Source organism: Miscanthus floridulus, chromosome 1 (genome assembly GCF_019320115.1).
Source record: "Miscanthus floridulus cultivar M001 chromosome 1, ASM1932011v1, whole genome shotgun sequence".
NCBI lineage: Eukaryota > Viridiplantae > Streptophyta > Magnoliopsida > Poales > Poaceae > Miscanthus > Miscanthus floridulus.
In genome coordinates this window covers 168565530-168593406 of record NC_089580.1, presented here as the reverse complement: position 1 = coordinate 168593406, position 27877 = coordinate 168565530, and the positions used below count along the sequence as shown (strand labels likewise).

The 27877-nt window shown below is 48.4% G+C and overlaps 2 protein-coding genes and 1 pseudogene across 2 annotated transcripts; 1 reads left to right on the top strand and 2 right to left on the bottom strand.

Annotated features, from left to right (window-relative positions):
• Positions 1-6356: 6356 nt before the first annotated feature.
• Positions 6357-12455, bottom strand: LOC136547568 (uncharacterized). The gene is made up of 3 exons (XM_066539521.1): positions 11126-12455; positions 6878-7444; positions 6357-6786 (listed from the first exon to the last, which is right to left on the bottom strand). Exons 1-3 carry the CDS (start codon positions 12026-12028, stop codon positions 6685-6687), a joined length of 1572 nt encoding a protein of 523 aa, XP_066395618.1. The 5' UTR covers positions 12029-12455; the 3' UTR covers positions 6357-6684.
• A 6216-nt stretch (positions 12456-18671) lies between these two features.
• Positions 18672-20195, top strand: LOC136466943 (uncharacterized). Its single transcript, XM_066465481.1, has 3 exons — positions 18672-19145; positions 19521-19646; positions 19737-20195. Exons 1-3 carry the CDS (start codon positions 18672-18674, stop codon positions 20193-20195), a joined length of 1059 nt encoding a protein of 352 aa, XP_066321578.1.
• A 324-nt stretch (positions 20196-20519) lies between these two features.
• LOC136501533 (uncharacterized) lies at positions 20520-23015 on the bottom strand (annotated as a pseudogene).
• Positions 23016-27877: the final 4862 nt, after the last annotated feature.

Below are 27877 nucleotides of genomic sequence, written 5' to 3'. Positions count from 1 at the left end.
ATATTTATATGTCTCGGAACTTGTCAGGAAAATTAGATCCAGAAGAACTAGCGAAGGAAAGGGCAGGGAATTCAACATAAGGATAGACACTGCTACAACAATCTTAACCGCGGCGGGCATTTTGGCTTAACCGAGACGGTTCATTTTGGCTTAACCGAGGCGGGCAAGCCAACTGCCTCGGTGTAAAGGTCACGATTAATCGTGACCTTAACTAAGGCGAGCATTATAAGCCAACGTCATCGTGGTCAAGACGGTTAGCGATTGACTCAAAAAGCTCCGCTTCCTCGGGATCCCTCACAGGCTCACCGCCATCCCCATCATCGCCGCCCCCACCGCCATCGTCGTCAGCCGTGTCTTAGAGCAGATCATCCATCGTGATGTAATCACGATCTGCATTATCTCCAGTAGCAGCATTGTCGTGCCCGCTGGCTGCTGCTGACGAGGTTTGTTGCTCTGCATTCACCGCTGCCGTTGTCGTTGTCGACGAGTTTCCTCCAGATGCACCGGCACTCGGATCCTCTGCTTCCCCATTAAACTTCCAGACGGTGTAATCCTTGACGAAACCATACTGGACCAAGTGAGATTTCACCACGTTATCTTCGTGCAATAGAAGGTTCTTGCATCTCTTACATGGACAGATGGTGTGTTCCCGCTTCAGATTCAGACGATGCCTTTTCGCAGCGGCAATAAACTTTGTCACATGATCCAGGTAAGCTTGATCTAGCCTCGATGTCTTATACATCCATTCCCTGTCCATGATCGCGAACACCTTGCACACACAAACAGTGAAAATGATGCATATAAGCAGAGAAGTATGGAAAAAGGCAACCGGGTAGCTCTAGATCTGATTTCTCTCTCCTCCATATAGATCTAGATCTTGAGAAAAAACACCCAAATCATAGAAAAGAGAGGAGATTGAGGGTTTGAGAGCGAGAATCAACTTCTTACGGTGCCCCCTTCAACTAATCAAAGGGCAACCCCCTAGAAAATGGCCACTTTTTAGGGTTTTGAGGTCAAAATCCGAAAAAATTGAGGAGCCATGGGGAAGAAGGGTGGGTGTAGCTGCATTTATAGCCCAGACTTAACCGAGGCGGGTATTATAAGGAAACCGCCTCGGTTAATCTCCTGTTAACCGAGGCGGTTAGAACAATCGCCTCGGTTAATGGATTAACCAAGGTGGTTGGGTAAGGGCAACCACCCGGTTAATCCGCATTAACCGTGGCAGTTATGTTGCGGTTGCTGGCCTGCCTCGAATACCTGACGTGGGCAACCAGGCCAACCGTCTCGGAGCCCTAGAGTGAAACGTCGCGCAAAAGATTTTTTGTAGCAGTGAGAGCACACTGATTGGAGAACAAAATCAAATGCTAGGATTCAGCCCCCCCCCCCCCCCCCCCCCCAACCCACCCACTATGCAATTGCACAATTTCAATAATACCTTTGGAGTGGATACCTAATAGATGAAAATAACTTGCCGTGAACTTGTGTTTACTTCACCAAAATACGTCCGCATTGATTCATGACTTCGTGGTTTGTGCAAAGAACCTTTTCCTTGTTAGAAAAGAGAACACAGAATCCATCACTTGTCTGCGTGTAAGCAGAACATCTCGATCTTTACAGTGCACCAAGCCAACAAGACCAAATAGAGGTAAAGGTGCCAAACTGTTTTTTCAGATAATGAAATAAAAATATATCTCAGCCTCTACATCATCTGATGCATATGTCCAATATTTATTACAACAGCTGAACCCGCAGTATGAGACCCCAAAGAGTAGAACATGTTAGAAGTGAATGTAAATGAACAAGATTTGGAAGAACTGTCACTTTCATTGATCTTTGAAATATATTTATACAAGTGAAGGGGTGTCACGAAGGGACACGACTGTTCCCAAAGGACATGCCCTTTGGAGTAAAACTAATTGTCTAATCCTATCCACTAATCTTGTAATTGATGGATGAGATCACCGAAGGGGTGTCTGTTGAGAGACACCGTTTCGTAATACCCCCTTGATAGAATCTTCCTTGAGATCAATGCAGTTGTAAGCTGAAATTCCTCGAAAAACCCTATGAGAAAAATATGAGGAATATATGATATGCCATAAAAACTCCTTTAAACCTTATTGAAAAATAAGGAGAAAATAGCATATTTATTTGTGATTTAAGTAAACCACTATGTCATTGGTATCCCATTAAAAACCCCAATGGAAAAAAATATTGGAGATACGACATAAAGATAACTCCCCCAAAAACCTTTTTCAGGAAAAATATGAGGAGCAATATAAAGTGATATGTCACTAAAACTCTTGTAAAAATCCAGTGGAAAAATTATGAGAAAATATGACACATATTATTAGTATTGCCTCTTGGATAACTCACATGAAAAACATTTTCAGGAAAAAACCATGAATGAGTTGTGAGGGCAATATGTGTCTTTGATATTTCCCACAAAAACCCCGATGGGGAAAATAGAAAATATGACACATGCTTAAGTTAATATTACCTCATTAAAAACTTTGACAAGAAACCTTGTAAGTAAAACTTGTGAAAGAAAATAGTATAATATGATGCTGGTACAGGTCAATATTTAGGAGATGTCTCCCCCCTGATTCTGGCAAATCTCAAAGTCGTCGCATACCAATTCCATGTATCAATTTTTGAAACATAGAAGTTGGTAAGGACTCAGTAAATAGGCCAGCGAGATTATCACATGACTGAATTTGCAAGATGTTTATTTCTCCGTTTTCTTGTAATTCATGGGGATAAAACAGTTTAGGAACAATATACTTAGTGATATTGCTCTTTATGTAACCTGTTTGCATCTGTGTAACACAAGTGAAATTATCTTCATAGATAATTGTAGGTGATTCAATTGAACCAATACCACATGACTGTTGTATGTGGTTAATCATTCTGCGAAGCCATACACATTCTCGTGATGCGTCGTATAGAGCAATAATTTCAGAATGATTAGTAGAGGTCGCCGTCAGAGTCTGTTTAGAAGACTTCATGAAATAGCTGTACCTCCATGTAAGAATACAAATCCAATTTGGGTTGGGGACCAGATAAGTAACCATCATCCGTGTATCCAATCATATTAGGATCATGATTTCTCTTAAAGAGTAAACCAAGATCCTTTGTGCCACTAAGATATCTGAGGATATGCTTCGCTCCCGTCTAATGATGGTGAGTGGGATTGGCACTATGTCTAACTAGTATGTTCACTGTAAATGCGATATCAGACCTGGTGCAATTTGCAAGATACATAAAGTGCTCCAATGACACTAAGATATGGAACATTGGTCCCAATATCTTTTCGCAAATATCTCGTGGTCTAAATGGATCTTTCTCTATTTCTAAAGAATGAATAACCATCGAGGTTTTGTTATGATATGATTTGTCCATATTGAATTTCTTCAATATTTTCTGGATATAGGCTGATTGATGCACTAAAATCCCTTAAGGACGGTACTCAAGCTGTAAGCCTAGGCAACATTTGGTCTTACCCAAATCCTCCATCTCGAATCCACATAATGGAAATTGTATCTTAAATGATTGCATAATTATTTCTGTATCATGATGATATCAAAATAACCAATATGCGCAATCATGCTTAATTATACACAATGTATGTTGCGATTTATATTTGGATTCGGAATGTGAAGTCCATTGGGACTTATACGTCCAAATCTATCAAATTCATTTGATATGTCAATTATTGAATTTGGAAAACTTTATTTTCACACATACCATGGGGTATGCTATGCTGGGTCTCTGCATGAAACCATATACTACAAGCTCTCATTGTTCACCACCTTGCTTCTGAAAAGAAACTCTATGAGGGAAGATATTACTGTGGTAATACTTCTCATCATTGAACAAGAGCAATCTCCTTAATTGCCACCTTTTAGTTTGACCAAATTTGAGTGTGAAGACACTCTGCCTAGGATTTTTGGTCTGGATCCAGTAAGATAAAAAGACAATCTTTGAGGAGTATATGCCGCGATAATTTGTAGTCTTTAAATGATTGATTCAGTTCTTGAAATCAATATAGCATGTGAAAATGTTAACCCTTTTGGACTCCAAGTCATTTCCCATATGGAGTCAGGATGTTCCAATGTCCCAGGATCAGAATTTGGGTGCATCGTTGATCCGGGTTTTGGATGCTCATCCATTTTTGGGTGTCTACCAACTTGACGTTGGCTTGGATTTATTGATTTGGAGGATATTATCCTCGGTATCCTCGGACGCTTACTTGGAGCATTATCCTTAGGAGCGGCCGTACTTCTCCCCCTCTTCTTTGGAAGTGAGAGTTAAATGGTTTTAATTGGTACCTCCATTCTTTCGGACGCATTATAAGTAGGATAAGAGAATTTTGTGACACTCTTATTATCAGTAACTGTTTCTGGTAGATTCTTTGCAATATGATGCAAATATAAGATATTCTAAACGATTAGGTTTAGAATTTTTGGTACGTGGATGTGAGGATTGCTTTTTTGATTCCTGGCATTCTTAATGTGCTATAAATCTCCCCCTAATGCCTAGAATTATCCTTAAATATGATCAACATACGGGCAATTTATAAATCCTCTGCAGAGTTACCTCTTGGGATCCCTAATGCCCATTGGTATGTTGGGGTGGTGATCTGGGTATGTGAAAACATACTCGATGCGCAGATGGGAAATGTTTGGCTATAGCCAAAGTTTCACGTACATACTGCAACGGAGGGAGTTGTATAAGTGCAGCTTGATGAATTTGAATTAACGATGCGGTGTGTAATGCCGCATGAAAACAACTTAGTTCTGGTAAATTACAATTCTATTTTAATATGTCATGCAATTTGATTCTCAATAAGAGACTCAATAAAACCATTATTGGTATGGACATAAGGTACTTGATATATAGTACCCAAAAACCAAACTGTTCCATATAAAATGGATTTGATCCCACATCCAGGATAATTTGCTCTAAATTGAAGATTTCGAGCAATGAGTTTGGTATCGTGATGGTTCTCGTAACTAAGAGACACACCTGGGACTATATTATGGATGCATAAATGTGCATTACATAATATATTTATGGTCCATAAAATGGTAAATAGAGTCACATGTATGTTCTTGAATTTCTTTAAGAAATGTAGTGTCTCATATTGATGCTATGACCAATAGAATTGACAATAATTCTCAAGTTATCTCTATAGTTGAATAACCAAGGCAAATGTGCCAAGTCTTGTCGACATCAAGAGAGAGAATTATTTGTACGCAACATTGGATACATGTTATGTATGTGTAGTCAAATCGAACTGAGGATGTTTTGTTTAAGTATTGCCATATCCGTTGTTAAGAGAAAAATATTCCTCTTAGTTATCATCTTGGGGTTTCCATATGAAAACCACATTGACGGATATCTCTATAATTTTAATTGGGTACATTATGGAATCAGAATACAAGAATGGATTCATGATTATTATTTGAGTACCAATAGGGAGTATGATAGTAGCACGACCAAAGCCCACTATCATGACATTGTGTCAAGCGATTAACAAAATATTTTCTTGTCTCTTTGTAAGAGTTTAGGAATATTTTGCTTCCCTATATATAGAGTTTGTGGTGCAACTATCCACTAGACAAAATTCATCTTTGCATTTGGATTGACTCCCGTATAGGTCTATATATAGCATGAAGAATATAATGACATTCTTTGCAGATATATAGATTATATACAAGTTAATTAATGGAATATCAAATGTGATGGCACATTATTGTGATATTCAATTAAAATTGATGATGACATTAACATGTTAGAAGTGAATGTAAATGAACAAGATTTGGGAGAACTGTCACTTTCATTGATCTCTGAAATATATTTATACAAGTGAAGGGGTGTCACGAAGGGACACGACTGTTCCCAAAGGACATGCCCTTTGGAGTAAAACTAATTGTCTAATCCTATCCACTAATCTTGTAATTGATGGATGAGATCACCGAAGGGGTGTCTGTTGAAACACACCGTTTCATAACATAACAATGTGCTTAAGATAGCCCCGCCATTGGTAACAATGTATTGCTAAACTTCCATCCGTAGTTAGCGCTCTGAATAATTATTGTACTTGCATATATGAATGTATCTTCTGTTTATCAAACACAATGTTATTTCTGGAAAGCCATAAGAGCTTCTGTACCAACTAGAAGTTCTTTAGATTCCAAGTTTACTCCATGATGCCAAGAATTAGTCCCCTGCCACCTAGCATGATTAAGTATCTTCATTTAGTGAGAATTACACCTCCTATACAAGAGGCATAGAATTACTCATGTATTTGTGTATTTACCAGAAGACGGGTAAGATATGGAACTTCTCTATAGTGAGTTCTTGTATTTGTACCATTCACAATGGTACGGGGCGATTTCATTTCTTCACTACAACGTGATCGAAATGTGATTTTCGCATGTATGTGTGACATGTATATCTGAGTCTCGTAGGTAATAACGCAACCTTTTATACACAGCGCGAGGACAATATGTTGGTCGCCAGCAGGGAGATACTCTCCAATCCACTATCCACTGCCTGCCGCCCAGAGAACTGGACCTAGCTTCTCTGAGGCGTGAGCACGGATAGCATGCCTTTCACCATTACTACTTTCGTTGGCGTTCCGTGGATAAATAATCACAGCGCAAATGGACCGGATGGTTTCTACGGCGACGTGAGCTCTCCTCTGCCGCAACGTCGTATCCGCACCTCCAGCACCGAGCCCCACCTCGTCCGCTTCGTCTTGCAGCACTGCCGCCGCGGTGCCTGAAACACATCCAGTAGTTCCAACGTGTAAGCAAAGCACGGCTGGTTCCAGACGAAAGGCGATCGGGACAGCTGCGGCTGCGGCACTTACCCGTCTCCAGTCACTCTCGCTCATCCTCGGGGCGATGACCCTGACCGTGTGCACCGTGGACGCCGCACGGAAGCTGGCCTTGTCGCACGCCCCCTCCTTCTCCGACGACGGGGCGGCGTGCCTCGCGTACTCCGTCACGGTGGCGCGCGCCGTCTCGTTCCGGACCTGGCTGAGGAAGAACACGGCGGGGCGGGCGCACGCGTCATGCGGGCTCAGCGGCCGCGTGTTGAACACGAACGGCCCGTCGGCCCAGCTCCGCCAGGTCCGGAACGTCCGCAGCGGCACCTCCAGCTCGTGCGGGGCCACGGCCCACGGGTACACCTGAACGGTGTAGCCCCACGCGACGGAGACGGACCAGACGTAGCCCGGCCCGCGCTGGTAGCAGAAGCTCTGCTGCAGCACCCGCGCCGGGTCGAAGCGGGACGCGCCCACCAGGGGCCGGACCGCGTCCAGCGCCGTCTTGCCCCGCGGGGTTATGGGCTCCACGTGGTCCAGGTGGTGCAGCGACACCAGCGGCGCCACCGGGTGCGCCGCCAACATCCCGTACGCGTCGCCGCGGATGTCCACCTGCAAGCATTGCACGGGCGACATGTGTGTCAATAAAAAAAAGCTGCGATGACTCTCTCTGAAAAAAAAAGGTAAAGAAGCAGTTGCAGTAACTTTTGTGCACGCGTATGAACCTCTAGATTCTCGAGGCCAGTCCAAGGTGGTGTTTAAATGCAGACACTAAAGTTTAAAGGTATCATATTGTGTCACATCGAGTGTTTGATAGTAATAATAAAATAAATTATATAAGCCATCAGTAATTCACGCGATGAATTTATTAAGTATAGTTAATCTATCATTAGCGTATGTTTACTGTATCACCACGTTGTCAAATCGTAAACTAATTAGGCTTAAAAAATCGTCTCAAAAATTGGTCTCAATCTGTATATTTAGTTTCATAATTGATCTATATTTAGTACTCTATGTATATGTCTAAATATCCGATATAATAGAGATTAAAGTTTAGTCTATATTAAATACTCCATGTATCTAAACCTCGTGACTTTTTGGCAACAAAAGTTTCAGCCGCGGAAGGAGACAAACGGCACCCGGCGGAGTGTGCACCACGCGACGAAACGCAGAAGATTTTCGCACATCTGAAGAGTACTCCGTACTCCACGTTCAAAGGCGAACGGGCTCACGGTTCAAAAAACAAAACAGCGTGATGAAACCGGGTGGCGAGTCGTCTGTCCTAGTCCTAGGAAGCGGCAAGTCTTTTTCTCTGGCGACGTAGCACGGTAGCAAATGATGATGGGATGCTGCGCCGTCTGCGCCGAAGCGAATCACGCCCGTTACACAAAGCTCGGTTGGTCCGGCTTCCAGGTGCGAAGCGACCGCTCGCGGGCTCGAGTCCTGATGGACGAACTTGCTAGCCTCACCGGGGCTGCCTCCCAATATTTTCGGTCTCTCACCACAATAGGATTGTGACGTACTCGTCACCTACGAAATTAGAGAATTTTGGTGATCTCAAAGACGCGATCTTTAGATCTGAGTATAGTTATAGGTTTGTTTGTATACGGATGGTGTGAGTAGTGTGTGTATGTTGTGTGGATGTGTGTACGAACAGATGCTACAACTATATTCAGATGAGAGACAACCAAAAATAAGTTAGGGTCCATTTGGCAAAGCCGTGCTCCTTGATTCTCTGACGAAGTGATTCTGAGGCTGAAAATAATTCTCTTTAATTTTTTAGCATAAACTCTTAAAATCACTATAAGAATCACCTCACAGAATCTGGAGAAGCTATTTTTTTCAGCTCTCAGTCTCTTAGTTCATGTCAGAGAATCACTTCACAGAATCAGCAGAGAATCCCTTCACTCGGAAAAAAAAAAAAAAACTATTTGGCAGACGAGGAATGATTGGAGCGCTCCCAAACGGACCCTTACAAGGCCAATCCGATTCTCACCATTTCCCAGGGTCCGACACGCTTCCGACCTAGTACTCGCGGCGCACACTACGCCTAGTCTCGCGCCACCTAGACCGGCAATTTCTCGTCACCCATCACCGGAAGAGGACGGCCGCACACCTGCCCCGGCGAGGTCACGCGTCGCACCAACCAACTACCGGCACGCTCTGGGGATGGCGTCGGCCACAACCGCCCCCGCACGCCACGTTCTTTTACAACCTTCGACTTTACGGGCTCCAAGACGAGCCGACGCTATTCAGTAAAGCTACAGAACACTCAATATCTAGTGTTTTGGAGCTAACTCAATATCCGAATATTAGATTGATCAAGAAGATGGTGTGGACGAGCCACACTAGATTGATTTTAGTGTTAGGTTGTGGTGGATGGAAAAGGATCTAGCATCGCTGCCACCAGAGCCAACGGGGAGGCGGGTTGGCCATGGCCGGCGACCGGGGAAGAAGGGAGGAGATAAGACAGACATTTGATCACAACAGGCCATTTTACATTCTACGCTAAAAAAACACTCTCAGACAGTTTCAATCAAGTCTTACTCTGAGCAAGGATGAAAATAGACGGAAACTAGCAGCAAAACGAAAACGGGATCAGGACAGTCGAGAAACCAAAAAAAAAATGGTAGACAGAAATATTAAGACCAACAAACATAAACAGGAACCAAACACATCATGACAATATGCCTATTGGGCATGCTATTAGGAGCCTTGTTGAAATAACTTGCGGGCTTCTTGATGCTTCTTAGGGCTTTCTAAATCCTTGAACTAATATTTGACGTAAAGACCTAATGTTTAAAGGTTGTTGTAATAATAACTGCTAAATTTTATCCAAGTTTTGTAAATAAGGGGTGTATACGAGTCCACATGTTAAAAACGCAGTCCCAGAAAAACACACGTAAAAGCACCTCATTCGGCTTCCCATTCTATTGACGTACGAAAACGAATGGAGACACTCGGAATTATCCTATCTGTTTTCGCCCCATTCGCTTCGCTGAAAAAAACAAGCCGAAATACTGTTCCGGCTGACTTGATATGACAGAAAAAAACACTGTTCCAGCTAAAAAAGACGAATTATAAGATAAGCGAACAGATCCTTCATCTCTACCTATCATACTCTGAGGCTATGAGCCACTCATCGTGGTCGTGGACAGTGGACACACCACCACTACGGCTCTATGTCTACGGCGAAGGCGTGCGCCAGTTTCATCATCATTTAGTTAGTGCGCCCAACGAAAGGTCAAACACCGAGCGGCGCATCTCTTACGCCCAAAATGCCCATCGAGCCCATGCCCATGCCTGTGACCATGCAACAAGCAAGCAACACAACACACATGATTTGGCTGAATCTCTGCCCGACTCCGCGCCGGAGAAAATCTACCTTTCGGTTCATTGCAGTACTAACGACGCCGGCTGGGGCACGGCAGAAGAAATGCGGTGGCACTGCCGTGGTGCCCGGCAAAAAGAAAAGAAGAGAGGGTGTCCTTTTTTTAGCGGTGGTTGGCTAGGCCAGTCAGTGCTCTCCGCTCTTGTGGCCTGTCGATGCTTGTACTGCTCGATACCCACGCCACATGGCGACATGCCCACATGGGGTGAACTGGTGATTCGTGAAAGAGAGCGAGAGGTGTCGCTCGGCTCAAGCTCAACTCAAGAACTGCACGGACGAGTAGGCCTGGGTCCGGCCTCCGGCCTCCGGCCCGGCGACTCCACGCTGTCCTGAAACTTTAAATCGAATAGGAATAGGCCATGGTCATGGATGGCACTGTCCGTCGCTCCGTCGTCGCATCGCATGCCGCCACGGCGCAAGCAACAGCCGGGCTCCACTGATTTCCGGAATAGGTTCTGCCTTTGCAGCAACCGAAAGATGCTTCGGCGGATTCACTACGCAGGACAAGGGATCCTGAAAGCTGCTGAAGCCTGCCTGAGGCCTTTTCAATGGGGGGAAACAGTGAAAGCTTGGGTCAAAAAACTCTGATCCAGGGTGATGCAGGGAAAATCAAACGGAATCAGCATGGTCAGTCAAACTGCGGCACTATGACTAGCGGAGCTGAATTTGGCATGCGAATCAAAGCCTCAGATAATCCGTTATCGATATACCTAAGATGGTTATAAAGGACATTTTTGGTTTGCTTAGACTTAGACACAAGTTGCGTACTCTTCTTACTAAAAAATGTCATTTTGGAGTCTTTTTTTAGTATTCCATTCCAGTTGACAAGGAAGCGTACTCTTCTTACGGACAAAGAGATGCAATGCAATGCAGCAGCTAGCGTTAAGGACGGACGGTCTGACCTGGTGGAAGCCGGGCTCGCGGGTGAGCGGCACGCCGAGCTCGCTGAGGCAGGCCTTGACGCGCTCATCGCTGCCGAAGAAGAACCTGTACCGGCCGAGGCAGCCGTCGATGGTCTCGGCGAGCGCGGCCGCGGCCGGGTAGCTGACCGCGAACCCGCCGCCGCCGAAGGCCGTGCCGTACGAGTGCATCACGTCCTGCTCCACGCTCTCCGACGGCGCCCCGACATAGTACATCTCCTCGTGGTCGTACTTGCGCAGCACGGCCACCAGGTTGTCCGGGAAGAAGACGGTGTCGTCGTCGCCCATCACGAACCACCGCACCTCCTCCCGGTCCCGGGCCGTCGTGTCGTTCCCGAGCTCCGCCGCGACGGCCAGGAACGAGTCCGCCACGATCCGGGCCATCCGCGACGCCGACGCGCGGTCCCCGAACCGGGACGCGTCCGCGGAGACGCGGTACGGCGGGCACGTCGCCGCCGGCCACGGGCTCACGGGCTGCTCCTCGAGCCAGACGTGCCCGCGCATCTGGTCGGGGCGCCACCACAGCTCCGCGTAGCCGCGGCGCTGGTCCCACGTCCGCGCCGACGCGCCGATGCCGAACACGACGTGCGACAGCGTCGTCGGCGAGCGGGCCACGCGCGCGGCCGCAGGGCCGTCGGCCACGGCCGCCGCGTCGTCACCGGGGAACTCGCCCAGATCGCCCGCGGCGCAGTCCTGGCACCTCCACAGCCGGTACAGCCCGTGCGCGCCGTCGTCCGGGAAGAAGGCGACGTAGGCGAGGAAGGCCAGTGTGGCCGTGATCAGCGTGGACAGCGACGCCGCCACGCACCGCCGGCGCTGGTCGCCGCCGCCCGCGACGCCGCCGGCGCACCCACCGCCCTCCGCGACCTTCCATTTGTGCAGCATCCGCCCCTGCCCGAGATCGCCGCCTTCCCCGCGCTACGCCAACGGCTTGGCGGGAATCTCGCGAGGCGGGGCGAAATGGCCGGCAGGGCTCGAGACCCCCGGCCGTTCCTTCCCTGCGAACAATGATGAGAGGCTGGCGGTGATGCGCCCCTTCCGAGCCCCGTTCTCGGGGACGGCGGGATCGTGGCGGCCACGAATGGGAACGGAACGTTTCTCTGCGCTGCTCTCTCTCTCCTCGAGCTGCTATATCCCGGCGGCGCGGCGCACGATCGATCTCGCCTTCGTTAAAAAACCAGGCGGCGGCGGCAGCGATACAGCGTATACGTCGTGGCCTCGTGGGTGCTGTGGTTTGGACGCCTTATCGCCTTATCGCTCGCAGGTGGTGTTTAGTTTAGCTCTGGAGGACGCCGCGACGTGGCACGACCGGAATAAAACGCGCGTTTTTAATTAACTCTCGGTTTGATAGGGTTTGGGCCGGGAACGCTTGAGAAGCAAGGCAGGTGGCGCGATAATTATTGCTTCCCCCGAGATAACCGAGCCGTTAACCCCCCTCCCGATAAAGGCTCGACTCGACTGGACTCGAGGAACGAAGGAAACTGCTCGTCCGCTCGATCCTCTCCTCGCGGGACACGATGAGTCTGCGTAAGAAACCACGACTCCCACGACCTATCGCTTTCCGTTAATCGGTTGATACTGTTTGTGCCCTCCCGCACCCGCAGGCCGCACGCCGGGTCGTGACGGAGGCCGCAGGAACCGCATGTGTAAGAGACGGCGGGCGGTGGCCGGCCCTCCCGCCGGATGCGGCTTGCTTTTGACGCCACCGCGCTAGGCAAATGAGCAAGCCTCCGTGTGGAGCCATGGGAAGGACCGCCTCCAGCGCCATCGCTTTCTACTTTCTCGGAGTGTTCCGGCCCTTCAGCTAGGTGGCGAGCACATGGACGAGTCACGAGTCAACAACTCAACATAGTCGATCGGGCGCAAGAGCGGCAGGTTCAAATGTGGCTAGCATCTGTTGAGCAAACTTGGATGTACTAGTAGCGACGTACAAGGAAAGAGAAGATGCCGGCATGTCGACAAGGCGCTATGTACTTCGTTGAGAAGATGCGGCATGTGGCGCTACGCCTTGGACGATTTCCAGTTTGAACAAATTGATTGATGCACCCACCGGCTCCCGGTACAAAAGTGTTTCAGATCTATTAATTTTTTTTTCCCAGAAACGTTTTTATGCTGAATTAGAATTATTTCCTGGCATGTGGATAGCTCGTTAAACTATTGAAAGTAGAATTAGAATTAAGAGAAATCAGGTTTTGAGTGTCTAATCTTGGAATAAAGATTCCTCCATTAAAAATTACTAATATAGTGCCTAGTTACATCCATCCCTCCCCTCGATGGAAAATGTGTTTTGGAGACGACCTTACGCTCCAGTGCTCCGTTTCGCCCATATCGCCATTCCCAATCCCAGGCTGTCCCTTGCACGAGAGACAGCTTCGATTTTTCTTGCTCCCCATGTTTTCTCTTGATTGCCCTTCGTCTGCTGCCTAATGATGATTGACCAACTAGTCACATGTGTAAGCCGCACTCATCATCAGTAGAAGAATGCTACGAAGGCGATCATCATTTCGTCAATGCAAATGCTAGACTAAAGTAGTACTAGCTATGTGCAATTTCAAAAATCAGGGAATCCTGTCTGAATTTTGGCGGCGTGACTATAGGGTATGCTCGGCTGCACTTTTTCCTATATGTGCGGCTGCAACATAATAGTTCGTAGGAAAATATAGCAACATTACAATATCAAACTAGTTTCATTAATGCATTTATTTGTAAATTTGATATATTTATAATAATTTTGGTCAGATCTAGAGAAGTTTCCCTTACAAAAAACTTTAGGGTTGTTTGGTTTTCTCGTCTCACCTTGCCAAGCAATGTTAGCCTTGCGAGTCCACGTGAGTCAAACTAGTAATGGAAATTTTTGCTTGGATAGGAAACAAGGCAGGCAGGCAAAGGAAACAAACGCATGTCTATTCTAGTTTCTTGCCCAGCGAGATGAGATGTGCACGAGCAAGGAATCCAAACACCCCAAAGCAACTTATATTCTAATCTTTTTGAATCAAAGGTTGCTCTATGGCCTTTCCATTGGAAACACTGGCTTGACTAAATCACGAGCAACCAGAGTATTTACAAATTCTGGGAGGGGGTGTGCCCAAACATATAGGTCACCCGGGTCCCAACTCAGAGCAAGCTTTGCTAAGTCATGTGCAACAGAGTTACAAGATCTAGGGATAGAAATAATGCCACTACATACGAAATGCTCTCGTAACATGAAACGAGTATCCTTGATCATCATCCCATAGGTCGCCAAATCCATAGTTGAAGATTGTAGAGCATGCTGCAGAACAGACGAATCAACCTCAACCTGAATGCGTGATATACCGTAATCGTGGTCGCTTGGAGAGCTTGTGTCAGCACCCCACTCCCTGCTGGGCCTGGTACCACGACGACTCCTTCAGGCCCACCTCATGGCTCGCCAAGCTCCGGTCGGCCCAAGCGGATCCGGCGGCCCAACCAGAAGTATGCAGATTCTCTGTGAGCGGCGTATGCACTAGTATATGTATCCAAGGCAAGAGAGAGAGAAGGGTGAACAAAAATTGTAGCAAACATTCTGTCAATTTCAATCCTGTCCTCCGAACTGCTTGCTGTTCTCCTCCTTTCCCATCCTCCAAGTTGCTGATCCTCACATCTGGTATCAGAGACTCGTCGATTCTGGCCTCCCCATCCCTTCCCCACGATCACTACACTCGATTCCAGAAATCCCACGGTGCTATGGAACCTAACATGAAGATGGTTCTGGAGGAGATCCAGAAATCCAGGGATGAGTCGGCTCGCCGATTCGACGAGCACGACGCCAAATGGGAGCGCTGATTTGCCGATCTGGAGTCGGCTCGCGCCGCCACCAACCAGCGCCTCGCCTTCCTCGAGTCCACCGGCGGCGCCATCCTCAACCCGGAGTACAAGCGTCGCATCACCGAACTAGAGGGCTTCTGCCTCGACTCCACCAACGTGGGTGCCGTGCTGGATCCCACCCTAGAGCGCTGCCTCCAGGAGCTCGAGTCCCTCCGCGTGGAGCGCGTCCGCGATGAGGAGGACGACCGGATGGACAAGCTCGAGCGAGCCGTGGCCAAGCTGGGCCGCTGGCGTCCGGAGTCCGAAGGGATCCTCGACGCCCTGTCGCTCAAGGTCTCCAAGCTCACCAACCACTGGGACCACGCGGTGTTTGAGACAACGGCGCGCGAACCAGGCATCCTCTCTTCCTCGGGTCCAGCGTCCGCGCAAGCTACTGCGGGCTCCGCCGTGGAATCGCCCATTGGGCCCTGCGTCGCTCCAACTACATGGGATATTGGGCCAGGCGTCGTCACGACGTGGACCAATATCTCGGCATCTGGTATGTCGCCGGCTCTGTCTCATGTTCCATTGCCGTCTACGCTGGGTTCGAGTCTTCTTAGTCCTCCGTGTGTTTTCCCCCTGTCCACTCACTGTCGATTCATACATAACCAGCTGCAGCAATGTCGATCTCCCAGTCCCACCCAATAGTATTTCCCCCACCAATATCCACCCCAATTTCCCAACCCCTGCCTACGCATCATCCTCCCCCAATTTCAAATCCAATGTCCCAATCGATGCCTAACCATTATCCACCTCCACTATCCAATTCGTTTCCCCACCAATTTTCGGCCCCTTACCAACCTCCGATTTCCCAACCTATCCCCAATTTCAGCATCACACCGCCAACTACACAATTCCCCAATCCAGGCCTTCCACACCTTCCACGCCCTGTTGATCAGGCGCAAATCATAGCTACTCTGGGCCGCCTTCCCAAACTTTCGTTTCCCAAATTCAATGGCGAAAATCCTCGCCGCTGGCGGCGCCGCTGTGAAAAATACTTTCACATGTACTTGGTGGATGAACCTCTTTGGCTCAGTATCGCCAAGATGTATCTCGAAGGCCCAGCTGATCGCTGGTACCAATCTATTTAGTCTCAGCTTGAAAACGCCTCTTGGGATACGTTCTGCTGCCTTCTCCACGATCGATTCGATCGCAACCAGCATGAAGTCCTGCTGCGCAGGCTCTTTAACATCCGCCAGCATTCCTCTGTCCAAACCTATGTGAACAAATTCTGTGAGCTCAAAGATCACCTCAACTCCTACTCCCAAATCAGCGATCCCCTCTATTTTACCCAGCGCTTCATTGACGGGCTTAAGCCTGAAATTCGAGCAATCCTCATTATGCAATCTCTGAAAGACCTGGATACTGCTTGCTCGTTGGCATTATTGCAGGAAGAAATGGCGGTTCCCATTGCCACGAAGCACGTGCGAGGTGGTGATTGGTCTTCTTCCTACAAGCCGGTGGCAGCGGCGTGGATGCCCCTGCCACTACCACCACCGCCACCACGCTCTAAACGGCCAGCATCGACCACTACTACCTCGACCACTGCGGTGGCTGGTGTTGTACCAATGGCTGGTGATGCCAAGCTCGTCGCCCTCAAGACCTATCGACGTGCTCTGGGGCTCTGCTTCAAGTGCGGTACCAAGTGGAGCCGTGATCATCGCTGCCCGCCTGAAGTGTTGCACACGGTCAATCCACTTTGGGAGTCATTTTCATCCGATGATTCTTTGGCTGATACACCTCCAACCTCGCCATAGGCTGAGCACATTATGCTGGCCCTCTCCAAGTCTGCACTGTCAAGTGTTCCAGCCGCTCGGACAGTTCGTCTGGTGGGCTTCTTACAGCAGATACCGGTCCAAATTTTGGTTGACTCGGGCAGCTCATCCTCATTTGTTAATGAGAATCTGGTACCACAACTCAGTGGCATTGCCTCAGATCCGCTCGCCAGTTCAGTGGAAGTTGCCGGTGGTGGACGGCTCGTGAGCACATCTCTGCTACATCAGGTACCATGGACGGTTGATGGCTATACATTTTACTTCGAATTCAGAACATTACCGTTGGCAAACTTTGATGTGGTGATTGGTATGGATTGGCTCAAAGATCATAGTCCTATGCTCATTGATTGGCGCCTCAAACAACTTCTGGTTCCCTATGGTGGTCAGTTCAAACTATTGCAGGGCTCTCGCCCAGATGGGCCTCTTCAGCTCTTACTACACATTGATCCAGTCCCAGAGGAAAATAGTCCAGCCCCTCTTCAGTCCATGCCGGTTCCCATCCAGGCAGTACTAGATCAATTTCAGGATCTGTTCCAGGCTCCTACATCTCTTCCTCCATCAAGGGCCTATGATCATGAGATTCCATTGATTGATGGGGCACAGCCAGTGTTCATCAGACCATACCGATACCCGCCGAAACTCAAGGATGAAATCGAGCGGCAGGTTCAGGATATGCTATCACAGGGCCTAATCCGTCCAAGTTCCAGTGCGTTCTCTTCGCCCGTGTTGCTTGTCAAGAAGAAGGATGGCACCTTCTGTTTTTGTGTTGATTTTCGCCAGCTCAACGCCATTTCTCGTAAGTCCAAGTACCCGGTGCTCATCTTTGACCAACTGATGGACGAACTTTTTGGCGCCCGGTGGTTTTCCAGTCTGGACCTCCGCGCTGGTTTCCACCAAATCCTCCTGAAAGCAGGCGAAGAACATAAAACTGCATTTCAGACTCATGTGGGGCAGTATGAATTCTGTGTGATGGCTTTTGGACTCACTAGCGCGCCGGGCACATTTCAAGGTGCCATGAATGTCACTTTGGCACCTGGATTGCGACGTTTTGCTTTGGTCTTCTTTGATGACATTTTGGTGTACAACAGAACACTTGAAGAGCATTTCACCATTTATGTCAGGTCCTCTCTTGGTTATGGGCTAACCAGTGGAAGCTTAAATTATCCAAGTGCAAATTTGCTCTGCAAACTATCTCATACCTTGGTCATGTGGTGAGTGCTGATGGTCTGTCCACCGATCCTTCTAAGGTTCAGGCCATTGTGGACTGGCCAACTCCACAATTAGTCAAGGAACTACGTGGCTTTCTAGGGCTGGCCGGATATTACCGCAAATTTGTCAAGAACTTTGGGATCATGGCAAAACCACTCACAGAACTTCTGAAGAAGGATCACCTGTTCATCTAGACCTCAGTTCATGCTTCAGCATTTCAACTTCTAAAGAATGCATTGTCTACTGCACCAGTGCTAGCTCTGCCGGACTTCTCCATTCCATTTCACATTGAGACCGACGCTTCTGGTACAGGAATTGGAGCAGTCCTTCTGCAACACGGTCATCCACTTGCCTTCATCAGTAAGCCACTAAGCCCCAAAAACCGAGGCCTGACGGTCTATGAAAAGGAGTATCTGGCAATTCTCATGGCTATTGATGCCTGGCGTCATTACCTGCTCCAAGTAGAGTTCTTCATCCACACCGATCATCAGAGCCTCACACATCTTAATGAGCAGCGGCTTCATACCGCATGGCAACAGAAAGTGTTTTCTCGGCTTTTCGGGCTTTAGTACAAGATTCTATACCGCAAAGGCAATGAGAATGGTGTGGCCGATGCGCTCTCTCGTCGCCAACACCCGGAATAGCTCCTGTCTGTATCTTCTATCAAGCATCAGTGGTTGGAGCAAGTTGTCGCTGGGTACCAGATAGATCCTCGTGCCATGGAACTGTTACAACGCTTGGCAATACAGCAGGACTCTACAGGCCCATTCTCCTTGCTTGCCGGTGTCATTCGCCACAAAGGCCGTGTTTGGCTGGGCACCAACAAGGAGGTTCAACAGTTGGTTCTCCAGGCTTTTCATGCTGAACCAGTCGGGGGGCACTCTGGAGCACCTGCTACTTACCAGCACATCAAACGCATCTTCTTTTGGCCGCAACTCAAGAAGGACGTCTGGCAGTTTGTGCAGTCCTGTTCTACATGTTTACAGGCGAAGCCTGACCGTGCCAAGTATCCGGGGCTCCTCCAACCATTGCCTGTTCCCTCGGAATCATGGGAGATGGTGTCGATGGACTTCATCGAAGGCCTGCCGACCTCTGGAACTGCAAATGCAATCTTAGTGGTGGTTGATAAATACTCTAAATTTGCGCATTTCATACCGCTCTGTCACCCGTTCACGGCAGCAACAGTGGCCAAGGTATTCTTTGAACATATTTACCACTTGTACGGCTTACCCAAGTCTATCATTTCAGACCGGGATCGTATCTTCACCAGTCAGTTTTGGCTATCACTATTCAAGTTGGCTGGTACAACACTCCGCCTCAGCTCAGCCTACCATCCGCAGACCGATGGCCAAACCGAGCGAGTAAATCAGGTTCTAGAGACTTTCCTCCGTTGTTTTTCTCATGCATGCCCATCCAAATGGAGCAGCTGGTTGTCGCTTGCCGCCTTTTGGTACAACACCTCTACACATTCAGCTCTGGGCCGAACACCGTTTGAGGTTCTCTATGGGCATCCTCCTCGACACTTCGGAATAGATGTTGCCTCCTTGGCTCCGGTTCCAGATCTGCAGACCTGGCTGACAGACCGCGAGCTCATGCAGTCCACCATCAAGCAACATTTGGAACGTGCTCAGCTACGGATGAAAAGGCAAGCGGACAAAGGCCGTTCTGAACGCTCCTTTCCAGTGGGCGCCCAGGTGTGTTTGAAACTGCAGCTGTATGTTCAGTCCTCCATTGCACGACGTTCCTGTAACAAGTTGCCGTTCAAATTCTTCGGACCTTTCAAGATTCTGTCAAAGATTGGTCCAGTGGCATATAAGTTGGAGCTTCCACCAGGGGCAGCTGTTCATCCTGTGTTCCACGTGTCCCAGCTCAAGCTCTCCCTAGGGTCACAACAGGTAGCTCCAGTTCTGCCTTCTGATTTTGCACCACTGCAGGTCCCTGTGCGTGTTCTTCAACGTCGCTGGTCAGCTGGTGACCGCTCGGTGGAACAAGGCCTCATCCAATGGTCACATGCACCGATCGAGCTCGCCACCTGGGAACCCCTCGATGCCCTGCGTCAGCAGTTTCCCAGGGCGCCGGCCTGGGGACATGCCGGCTCCAAAGACCGGGGGAATGTCAGCACCCCACTCCCTGCTGGGCCTGGTACCACGACGACTCCTTCAGGCCCACCTCATGGCTCGCCAAGCTCCGGTCGGCCCAAGCGGATCCGGCGGCCCAACCAGAAGTATGCAGATTCTCTGTGAGCGGCGTAGGCACTAGTATATGTATCCAAGGCAAGAAAGAGAAGGGTGAACAAAAATTGTATCAAACATTCTGTTAATTTCAATCCTGTCCTTCGAACTGCTTGCTATTCTTCCTCTGCTCCTCCTTTCCCATCCTCCAAGTTGCTGATCCTCACAGCTTGTTGGAAAGCTGTAGCCTCTGTAGTGAGTGCATCTGGTGCCGCACCCAACCGTCCAGCCCCGGCCAGGACTGCATCACCATCATGGTCGCGTACAATGAAGCCCCAGCTGCCTTGGAGCGTCTCCGGAATGAAGGAGCCGTCAGTATTGATTTTTACTTATATTCTAATTTTGACAGTAGTGATCAGGGAAGTCTAATTTATATTTAAATCAGTCTTTTTCCACGCACAACCATGTGCCTATCAAACAAGACAAAACACTTCGAGTTAACACCGCATGTCCGCACAAGTAACATAATAAACCAATTCAGCTGTATTTGTATAAACCTGGTCATTATAGTATTTTGCTACCTCATCAGTGCTGCCTCATTAGGCTTACATTCGTAGATCTCGACAACCAGAGAGTCATCTTCCTTCGAGCTCTCCAGTTTGCAGCATTGCCTCCGTGGAGCCTGGGTGAAAATCGCAGTTCAAGACAAAAACAAAGGCAAGATCATTAGCATCTCAACAGTACCAACATAGTTGATGGATCATAATAATAGGTTCATAACAACAAAGGAGTTTAACTTATGTCTCTGACATGTGTGCATGCATGAGCAGTTGAGCACACGTACCCTCTTCCAGACGGCAGGATCCATCTTGAGCGCGAGCACTCGGATCGTCTGCACCTTGGCGACCGCGTCGAAGCCGGTGCCGTTGCAGGCGTCGCTGCTCACCAGCTCCGGCACGTACTCCGTCGCAGTCCGGTTCTGCCTCTACCCGGCCGACTCCTCCGTAGTGACGCGGTCCAGGTAGAACATGATGGGCCGCCGGTGGCATGGCAGCACGGTAGCGTTCGGCGCGGCCTCCGGGCGCGTGTTCACGGTGAACGGCCCGGCCGGCGACCCGGACCACGCGCGGAACGTACGGAGCGGCGTCTGCAGCTCGTGCGGCGGGACGGCGGACGGGTAGAGGTGGACCATGTAGCCCCAGGAGACGGACACGGACAGGGTGGACAGGGCGGTAGTAACAGATGGACTGCTGCAGCGTGCGCGCCGGGTCGCGGCGTGACGCGCCGACCAGGGACCGGACCGCGTGCAACCGCTTGAGCGAGTTCGGCGAGGTCGGGCGGAGCAGGTCGAGGTGGTGCAGCGACACCAGCGGCGCCACCGGGTGCGCCGCGAGCAGGCCGTACACGTGTCCTTTCAGGTCCAGCTGCAACGTAGTACGAAAGCAACGCAGCCAGCAAAAATGTGAGTGAACGAACCAATGGTCGGCGCCTGTTCTGCAACGATTTATTTTGATGATGGGTCCTCTTTCGCTCTTTGGGTTCATCCAGATCGGCTCTATTTCACTGTGCGTCCTGCTTCTACCAACCGGAAAAGCCAGTCTGAACGAACATGTGTTATACCGACGATACCTTTTTTCCACTACCTCAGCTGTCAGCACCCTTTGATCCAGAATTCCATAGAAGCAAAGACCACTCTGACACGTTTGCCAACAAAACTGACATGAACATCGCAACCGCAGAGATTTTGTTGCCTCCTTGTCTCTCAGGGCATGAGTCGTGACAAGCATCCCTCGTCGGTACGTGGCAGGCCCAGCCAGCACCAGTAGTGAACCGAGTTCACGGTGGGTGTGAGTAAACTGTCGTATTGTTGTATCTCTAACGAGGTGAACGACGTATTTGCCTGATGGAAGCAGGGCTCTCTGGCCAGCGGCACGCCGAGCTCGGCGAGGCAGGACTGGACGCGGTGGTCGCTGCCGTACAGCTCGTTGTAGCGGTCAAGGCACCCGTCCATGATCCCGGCGAGCGCCGCGGCAGCCGGGAAGCTGATGGCGTACCCGCCGCCGCCGAAGGCCATGGCGTACGAGTGCGCCACGTTCTGGCCCACGCTCTCGGAGCTCGACCCGACGTAGTACAGCTCCCGGTGGTCGTACATGTCGAGCACGGCCGCCAGGTTCCCCGGGAAGAACACCGTGTCATCATCGCCCATGACCAGCCACCGCGCCTCACCGCTGCCAGGAGTGCCAGCGCCCTCCTCCAGCCCCGCGGCCGCGGCGGCGGTCGCGTGATAGGCCTCGGCCACCGCCTGCGCCATCCGCGCCGCGGCTGCGTGTTCCCTGCCGAACCGTGCCGCGTTCGGCCGTAGCACGCGGTAGGGTGGCCATGATGGGTGCCAGGGGCCGGAGGGCTCCCCGTCTAGCCAGACGTGGCCCCTCATTGCCCCCGGCCGCCACCACAGGCCGGTGTACTCCCCGCGCTTCGCCCAAGTGGTTTTGGACGCGCCGATGACGAAGACGATGTGGGCGAGAGTAGTCGGTGAGCGGGCGGCTTCGGCGGCGGCTGCGGGCGCAGGAGGGTGCTCGCAAAATGGGCGTTGCAGAAGGCTGTGGTGGATGCTGTTCCTGGAGAATAATGCGAGGTAGGCGAAGTATTATGAGAAGGAGAGAAGCATAAGCGCGTACAGAGATGGCCGGAACCAACTCCACCGCGCGTTCTTGGCATCGGCGTTGGAGAAGACAGAAGACAACCGCCGCTGCAGGGACATGGCAACTGACGCGATGGAGCATCAGCATCTCCGAAGGGGCGAAGACGATACAATTTTGTTGCAACCTTTCCTCTACCTGCCAGATTCAGGACAGAGACTTATATTTCTGTTCTTTCATTTATCCGTACTGGTGTTGCCGCACATGCCTATAATTTTATCTGATATATAAACATTAACAAATATTTATGTATAAATTTAGAATCCAAGACTAATCAAAACCGCTTATATTGCTCAATGCTCATATTATTCTAACACAGTACTAGTGTAGATATTTTTTTTATCTATATCTACTTATCTAATGTAATAGACTTTAATGCATTGCATGGCCAATCGTTCTCTATACTTTCCCATCCTACTTATCGCACCTTAGTATGTGTTAACATACGTTTAGTTGAAGAGCCCTTAGTTGAAATAGTCTCATGTGTTCATATTCTAACACAACACTCATAAATACTTTTTTTTTCTTTATATCTGATCAACATTATTTATCTAGTTACAATTAGTTTATCTACCTTTTTGTCCTTACTTATAATTTTTTCCGTTTGCATTGCACTTCAAAGTGAATTGACTATTGTTCAGTTGATATTCTCTTTTGTATTCCTATTCTGATGGAATACTTAATTTGCATCTACCAGTTATGCCATTAATTATCTAAAATAAACTAGAGTATTCCCTTAGATCAAATTCTAAATTACCAACATGTGCCATGATAAAATTATTTAAACAACAATTCATTTATATGTTTCTTAATTACCCAAATCTATTACTATTAATGTATAAAGAAACTAACTTAAAGTAAACCTATATTTATGGTTTAGCAACCATGAAAAATGTTCCATTAAATATTGATATACAATGATACTAGCACATTACTTAAAATTATATTAATATCCATGTCAACAATTCATGTAAGATATTATTTTAGATAAATCTATACATTTTGACTGAAGCATTATGTCGGTGTTTCATAAACCGGACTAGTAAATTTATACGATTGTCGCGCTGCTTTAGGAAGACGATGGTAGCATCCAATAGACACGACGATTTATACTGGTTCAGGCCAGAGCCCTACGTCCAATCTTAGAGAAGATCGAGTGCGTGTTTCTCGCTTGAATGCTCTAAAGTTCTTACAATGAGGGGTGCAAGAATGGTGAAAGAGGTGGTAGAACTTATGTTAGATGAGGGGCAGCCTGAAGCTCCAGGAGCCCTACTGCTATGGATAGAATGGTAGAGGATGAAGAATGTGACCATGTTCTGGAGATGGGAGCCCTGACTGTCCTTATATAGAGTTCGGGACCAGGGCTCGTTACAAAGAGGAGGTTCCCCCGATCGAAGGGTCGAGAGCCCGAGGGAGGTCCTAGCTGACTCTTGCAAGCTATGCCGTCTTCTGATGCTCGCCCGGGTGTGGCTATCGTCATGGTCTTGTGGACACGTCGCGGCAGGGTCTGACGTGGTGCTTCTGTGCTGGCCGTGGCAGCACTATAGCCATGGTGATGGCTCGTCAGCTGTCCTGTGCAACACGACATCTGTAATGGTCTTTGCAGTCGTCTCTAGGTTTCCTGGGGCGTTGTACCTGTAGTAGGTGGCCACCCTGGGTCATTATTCACCTAGTCGCTCCGTGGGGCTGAGGGCCACAACCCCGATCATTGGGGTCGGGGCACTCCGCTAGCCCGGAAGGTCTCTAGGTCGAGACCCTTGTCATGGATCCCATCCCGTAGTGGGTGGGATCGTACGCGCGTCCTGTCGGTCCGTATTCGGATGGTGGGTTTCATACCCGTTTCCACTGCTGTGCTGTAGGATCACTGGAACGCCTAGAGGGGGGTGAATAGGCCTATAAAAATTCAACTTAAACCGAAGTCAAATTCATCAACGGCACTGCCGCTCTGTGAGCGCGGCACTACCACACCTGCATGAGAGATTAGTTCACAGTTCAAAATTTGCCCAACGAAATTTAGATTGGGTAAATTTCTTAACTTCCTACAGAGTAGTAGATCACAGATCGATAGCTGAAAGTGGTGGGAACACCACACACAAGTAGATTGGCCTCAAACTCTAGAGATCACCTCAACAATAATAAGAACACAAGTGTAGCAACATAAGCACAAGATGACATAATAATTTATTCCGTGGTTCAGCTCGGCACCAAGGCTTGTCTATGTCCACGTTGTTGAGGTATACCATTAAGGCTTAGGGATTTGCAACCCTACCTCATTCTCAAGTCAAGGGACTGAACTCTTGAGATGAGGGGTGATTTTAATCACTGCAAGAGTTGGTTACAAACCTCCTGATGCTGCCACAAACTTGGCAAGCTCACTGGGCGACGCTCTAGCTGGCTAGGAGCCAAGCTCCAAGAGTAACAAACACAACCGCTGGCTAAAATGTGAACCAAGTGCTCTTTAGAGTTTAGGAATAAATGGAGCTGCTCTCTATTCCAGTTTTGGACCCTTTTTCCTCAAGGATTGATGGAGAAATCAATGAATTTACTTGGGGGCTTGAGGTCAACAATAGAGTGAGTGAGAGAGAGAGCGCTCCTGCTCTGTTTTGGTGTGCTGAAGTGAGGAAGAAGAGAACCAGTTGGTTACCGTTGGAAAGGAAGGGGAAAGGTATATATACCCCCAGCCCCTAATGGTCACTTTAAATCATAGATAGCCGTTGACGAGGAAAGAGAAAGGTATATATACCCCTAGTCCTCAATGGACACTGCACCCATGAGGTCGGGTGAGACGAGGACGCGACCAAAGGGTTAGGCGAGCCAGAGCCCATGCCCAAGGGGTCGGGCAAGCCGGAGCTCTCACCCAAGGGGTCGGGTGAGTCGGAGCTCACACCATACAAGACAGCAAGGGTAATAGTAAAGTGCAGACTATCTTGGCTGTGAATCTGAGGATGCTTGTGGTTATTTGAGCACTTTGTAGCATATGTTAGCTTAAGTATTGTGCTCCCCTTTATAGTACAACTTTTCCTATACTCAAATTCAATATATAAAAGAATTTAAACCCCCTTTGAGTTTGAAGCCATCTATATTTGTAATTGGGGACTCCTCCATTTCATGTAGCATCCTCGAATATAAATCTCATTAGTTCTCTAATTACGTTGTCATTTTCACCAAAACCCACATTTAAGGCATGATTGCACTTTCAATCTCTCCCTTTTTGGTGATTGATGACAACCCAATTAGAGCTTACAAAAGATATAAAATAAATACTGAGACCTTTGAGCCATGGATGTAGATCCTCCCCCTAAGTATGTAAATAGAGAATTGAATTCTCAAATTGGCATAAAAAGCCAAGATTCACATTTTAGTGAAAGTGATGGGGCTCCCCCTACATCCATGCTCCTGTGGGGTGCTGTACACTGTGTCAAGAAAATATATACGTGATGCGTATGACAGTTTATGCACATATGTGTTTGCTGCTGTAGCTGAGTGCGGCACTGTCGTACTTGATTGTACGAGCAAGACAGAGTCAAGCACCACACAGCTAGCTCAGATAAAAAATGTAACCTAGCACAATAAGATGACTTCTAATCCACACAAACGATACATGTCCATATCCGATACACAAAATGTCAAATAGTAGCATTATTTCACAATTTAGAGTTTTAAGCGACTCTCAAACTTTCCACCTAGCGAAGACTAACACTCATCAAATAGGACATGAAGCAGCATCTATTAACCATGGCGTCAAAATGTTAAAAGTTGTTGGCCCCACTAATTTTCTCCCCCTTTGGCATAAAGCACCAAAAAGAGAAGAAGAGAAAAAAGATCAACACCTACTCGTCATCTTCCTGGATGTCCATCCAATCAATATCATGACCTCCTATAGCAGTCCCTGCACCACCATCACCATCATTGTCGTCAGAGTCAATACAGTGCATGGCCCTAATGGTGAGTAGTGGTGGTGTAGCGAAGTGGAGCGAGTGGAATGCCTTGGCTCCTGTCTCTGATGGTATCCCTCTAGGGTCTCATCCCAATCTACTGCTCATCCCTGCTACTCCTCATCATCATCTGAATCTATGTCGGAGAGACTCAAAAGATTATACTATGGAGGAGGTGGAATAGGAGGAAGTGGTGGAAGGTCGTGTCCATGCTGCTGACGCTGCTCAAGTTGTGTCTCATATGCTCTGTCAGCTGCATAGGTGCACTTGTCGAAGATTGCCTTCAACCACTTGCCAAACTTCTTTATCTTTCCTCCTCTGTGCGACCTAGAGCGAGAAGAGTCAGGGATATCTACATGAGCATGAGAGGTTCTCGCTCCCTGAGTAGCTGCAGCTGGCTGGGTCTTCTTAATTTTGTAGACGGTGTGTATCCCATCCTTCGAAAAATAAAATCCAGTACCCTCTCAATCATGAACATGAGTAAGGGGCATAGGGCCAGATCCCTCCTCCCATCCTCCACTGCAAATCTCAACTCAGTCCACATGAATCTAGGGACATTGAACCTGTCCACCTAGAGCAAATTTAGCCAACACATTTCTCACATAGCCATTAATATCTGAGGCTGCTCCATCCTTTGGGTTGATGGTGTTCCTGATGAGGTTGTTGAGAATGTAATAGAAGCTGTGTAGACCACTCCTCTTGCCATCTGCAATCCTTCTATCTCTTCGCATGTAACTGATGTCACGGATCTCAACTCGAGGCTCATCATGAATGTAAGTGTAGCCTCTGTGCTCCTCCTCAAAGCCAAGAATCCGGTTGAAAGTGACAAAGTCAACTCGGTAGTGCCGACCATCAGTCATCTAATGAATCTCATCAGAGGTCAGGGTCATAGAAGTATGTGGCATGAAACTATGCAAGGACCTCCTCATTCTAGTTATACTAGAAACCCATGATATCTAAAAGCTGGAACCTGTCACAAATCTTGATTACCTTGTCAAACTCAGGCTCCTCCTTCTCCTACATCTCATCCTAATCAATATACTGTATCTTAATGATCTTGGCTTTCTTGGATGCAAGAATGGCAATGGCATAAAAGTTGGAATGAAACTCATTCTAGAAT

Excerpts from the sequence above, each read along its gene's own strand:
- LOC136547568 (XM_066539521.1), bottom strand. The coding sequence starts at position 12,028 with ATGCTGCACAAATGGAAGGTCGCGGAGGGCGGTGGGTGCGCCGGCGGC. Across the intron at positions 7,445-11,125 it reads GCGAGCCCGGCTTCCACCAG|GTGGACATCCGCGGCGACGC; the intron begins GTCAGACCGTCC and ends CAATGCTTGCAG. Across the intron at positions 6,787-6,877 it reads GCGAGAGTGACTGGAGACGG|GCACCGCGGCGGCAGTGCTG; the intron begins GTAAGTGCCGCA and ends GATGTGTTTCAG.
- LOC136466943 (XM_066465481.1), top strand. The coding sequence starts at position 18,672 with ATGGAACTGTTACAACGCTTGGCAATACAGCAGGACTCTACAGGCCCA. Across the intron at positions 19,146-19,520 it reads CGGCAGCAACAGTGGCCAAG|ACCTGGCTGACAGACCGCGA; the intron begins GTATTCTTTGAA and ends CCAGATCTGCAG. Across the intron at positions 19,647-19,736 it reads CCTTTCCAGTGGGCGCCCAG|ATTCTGTCAAAGATTGGTCC; the intron begins GTGTGTTTGAAA and ends GGACCTTTCAAG.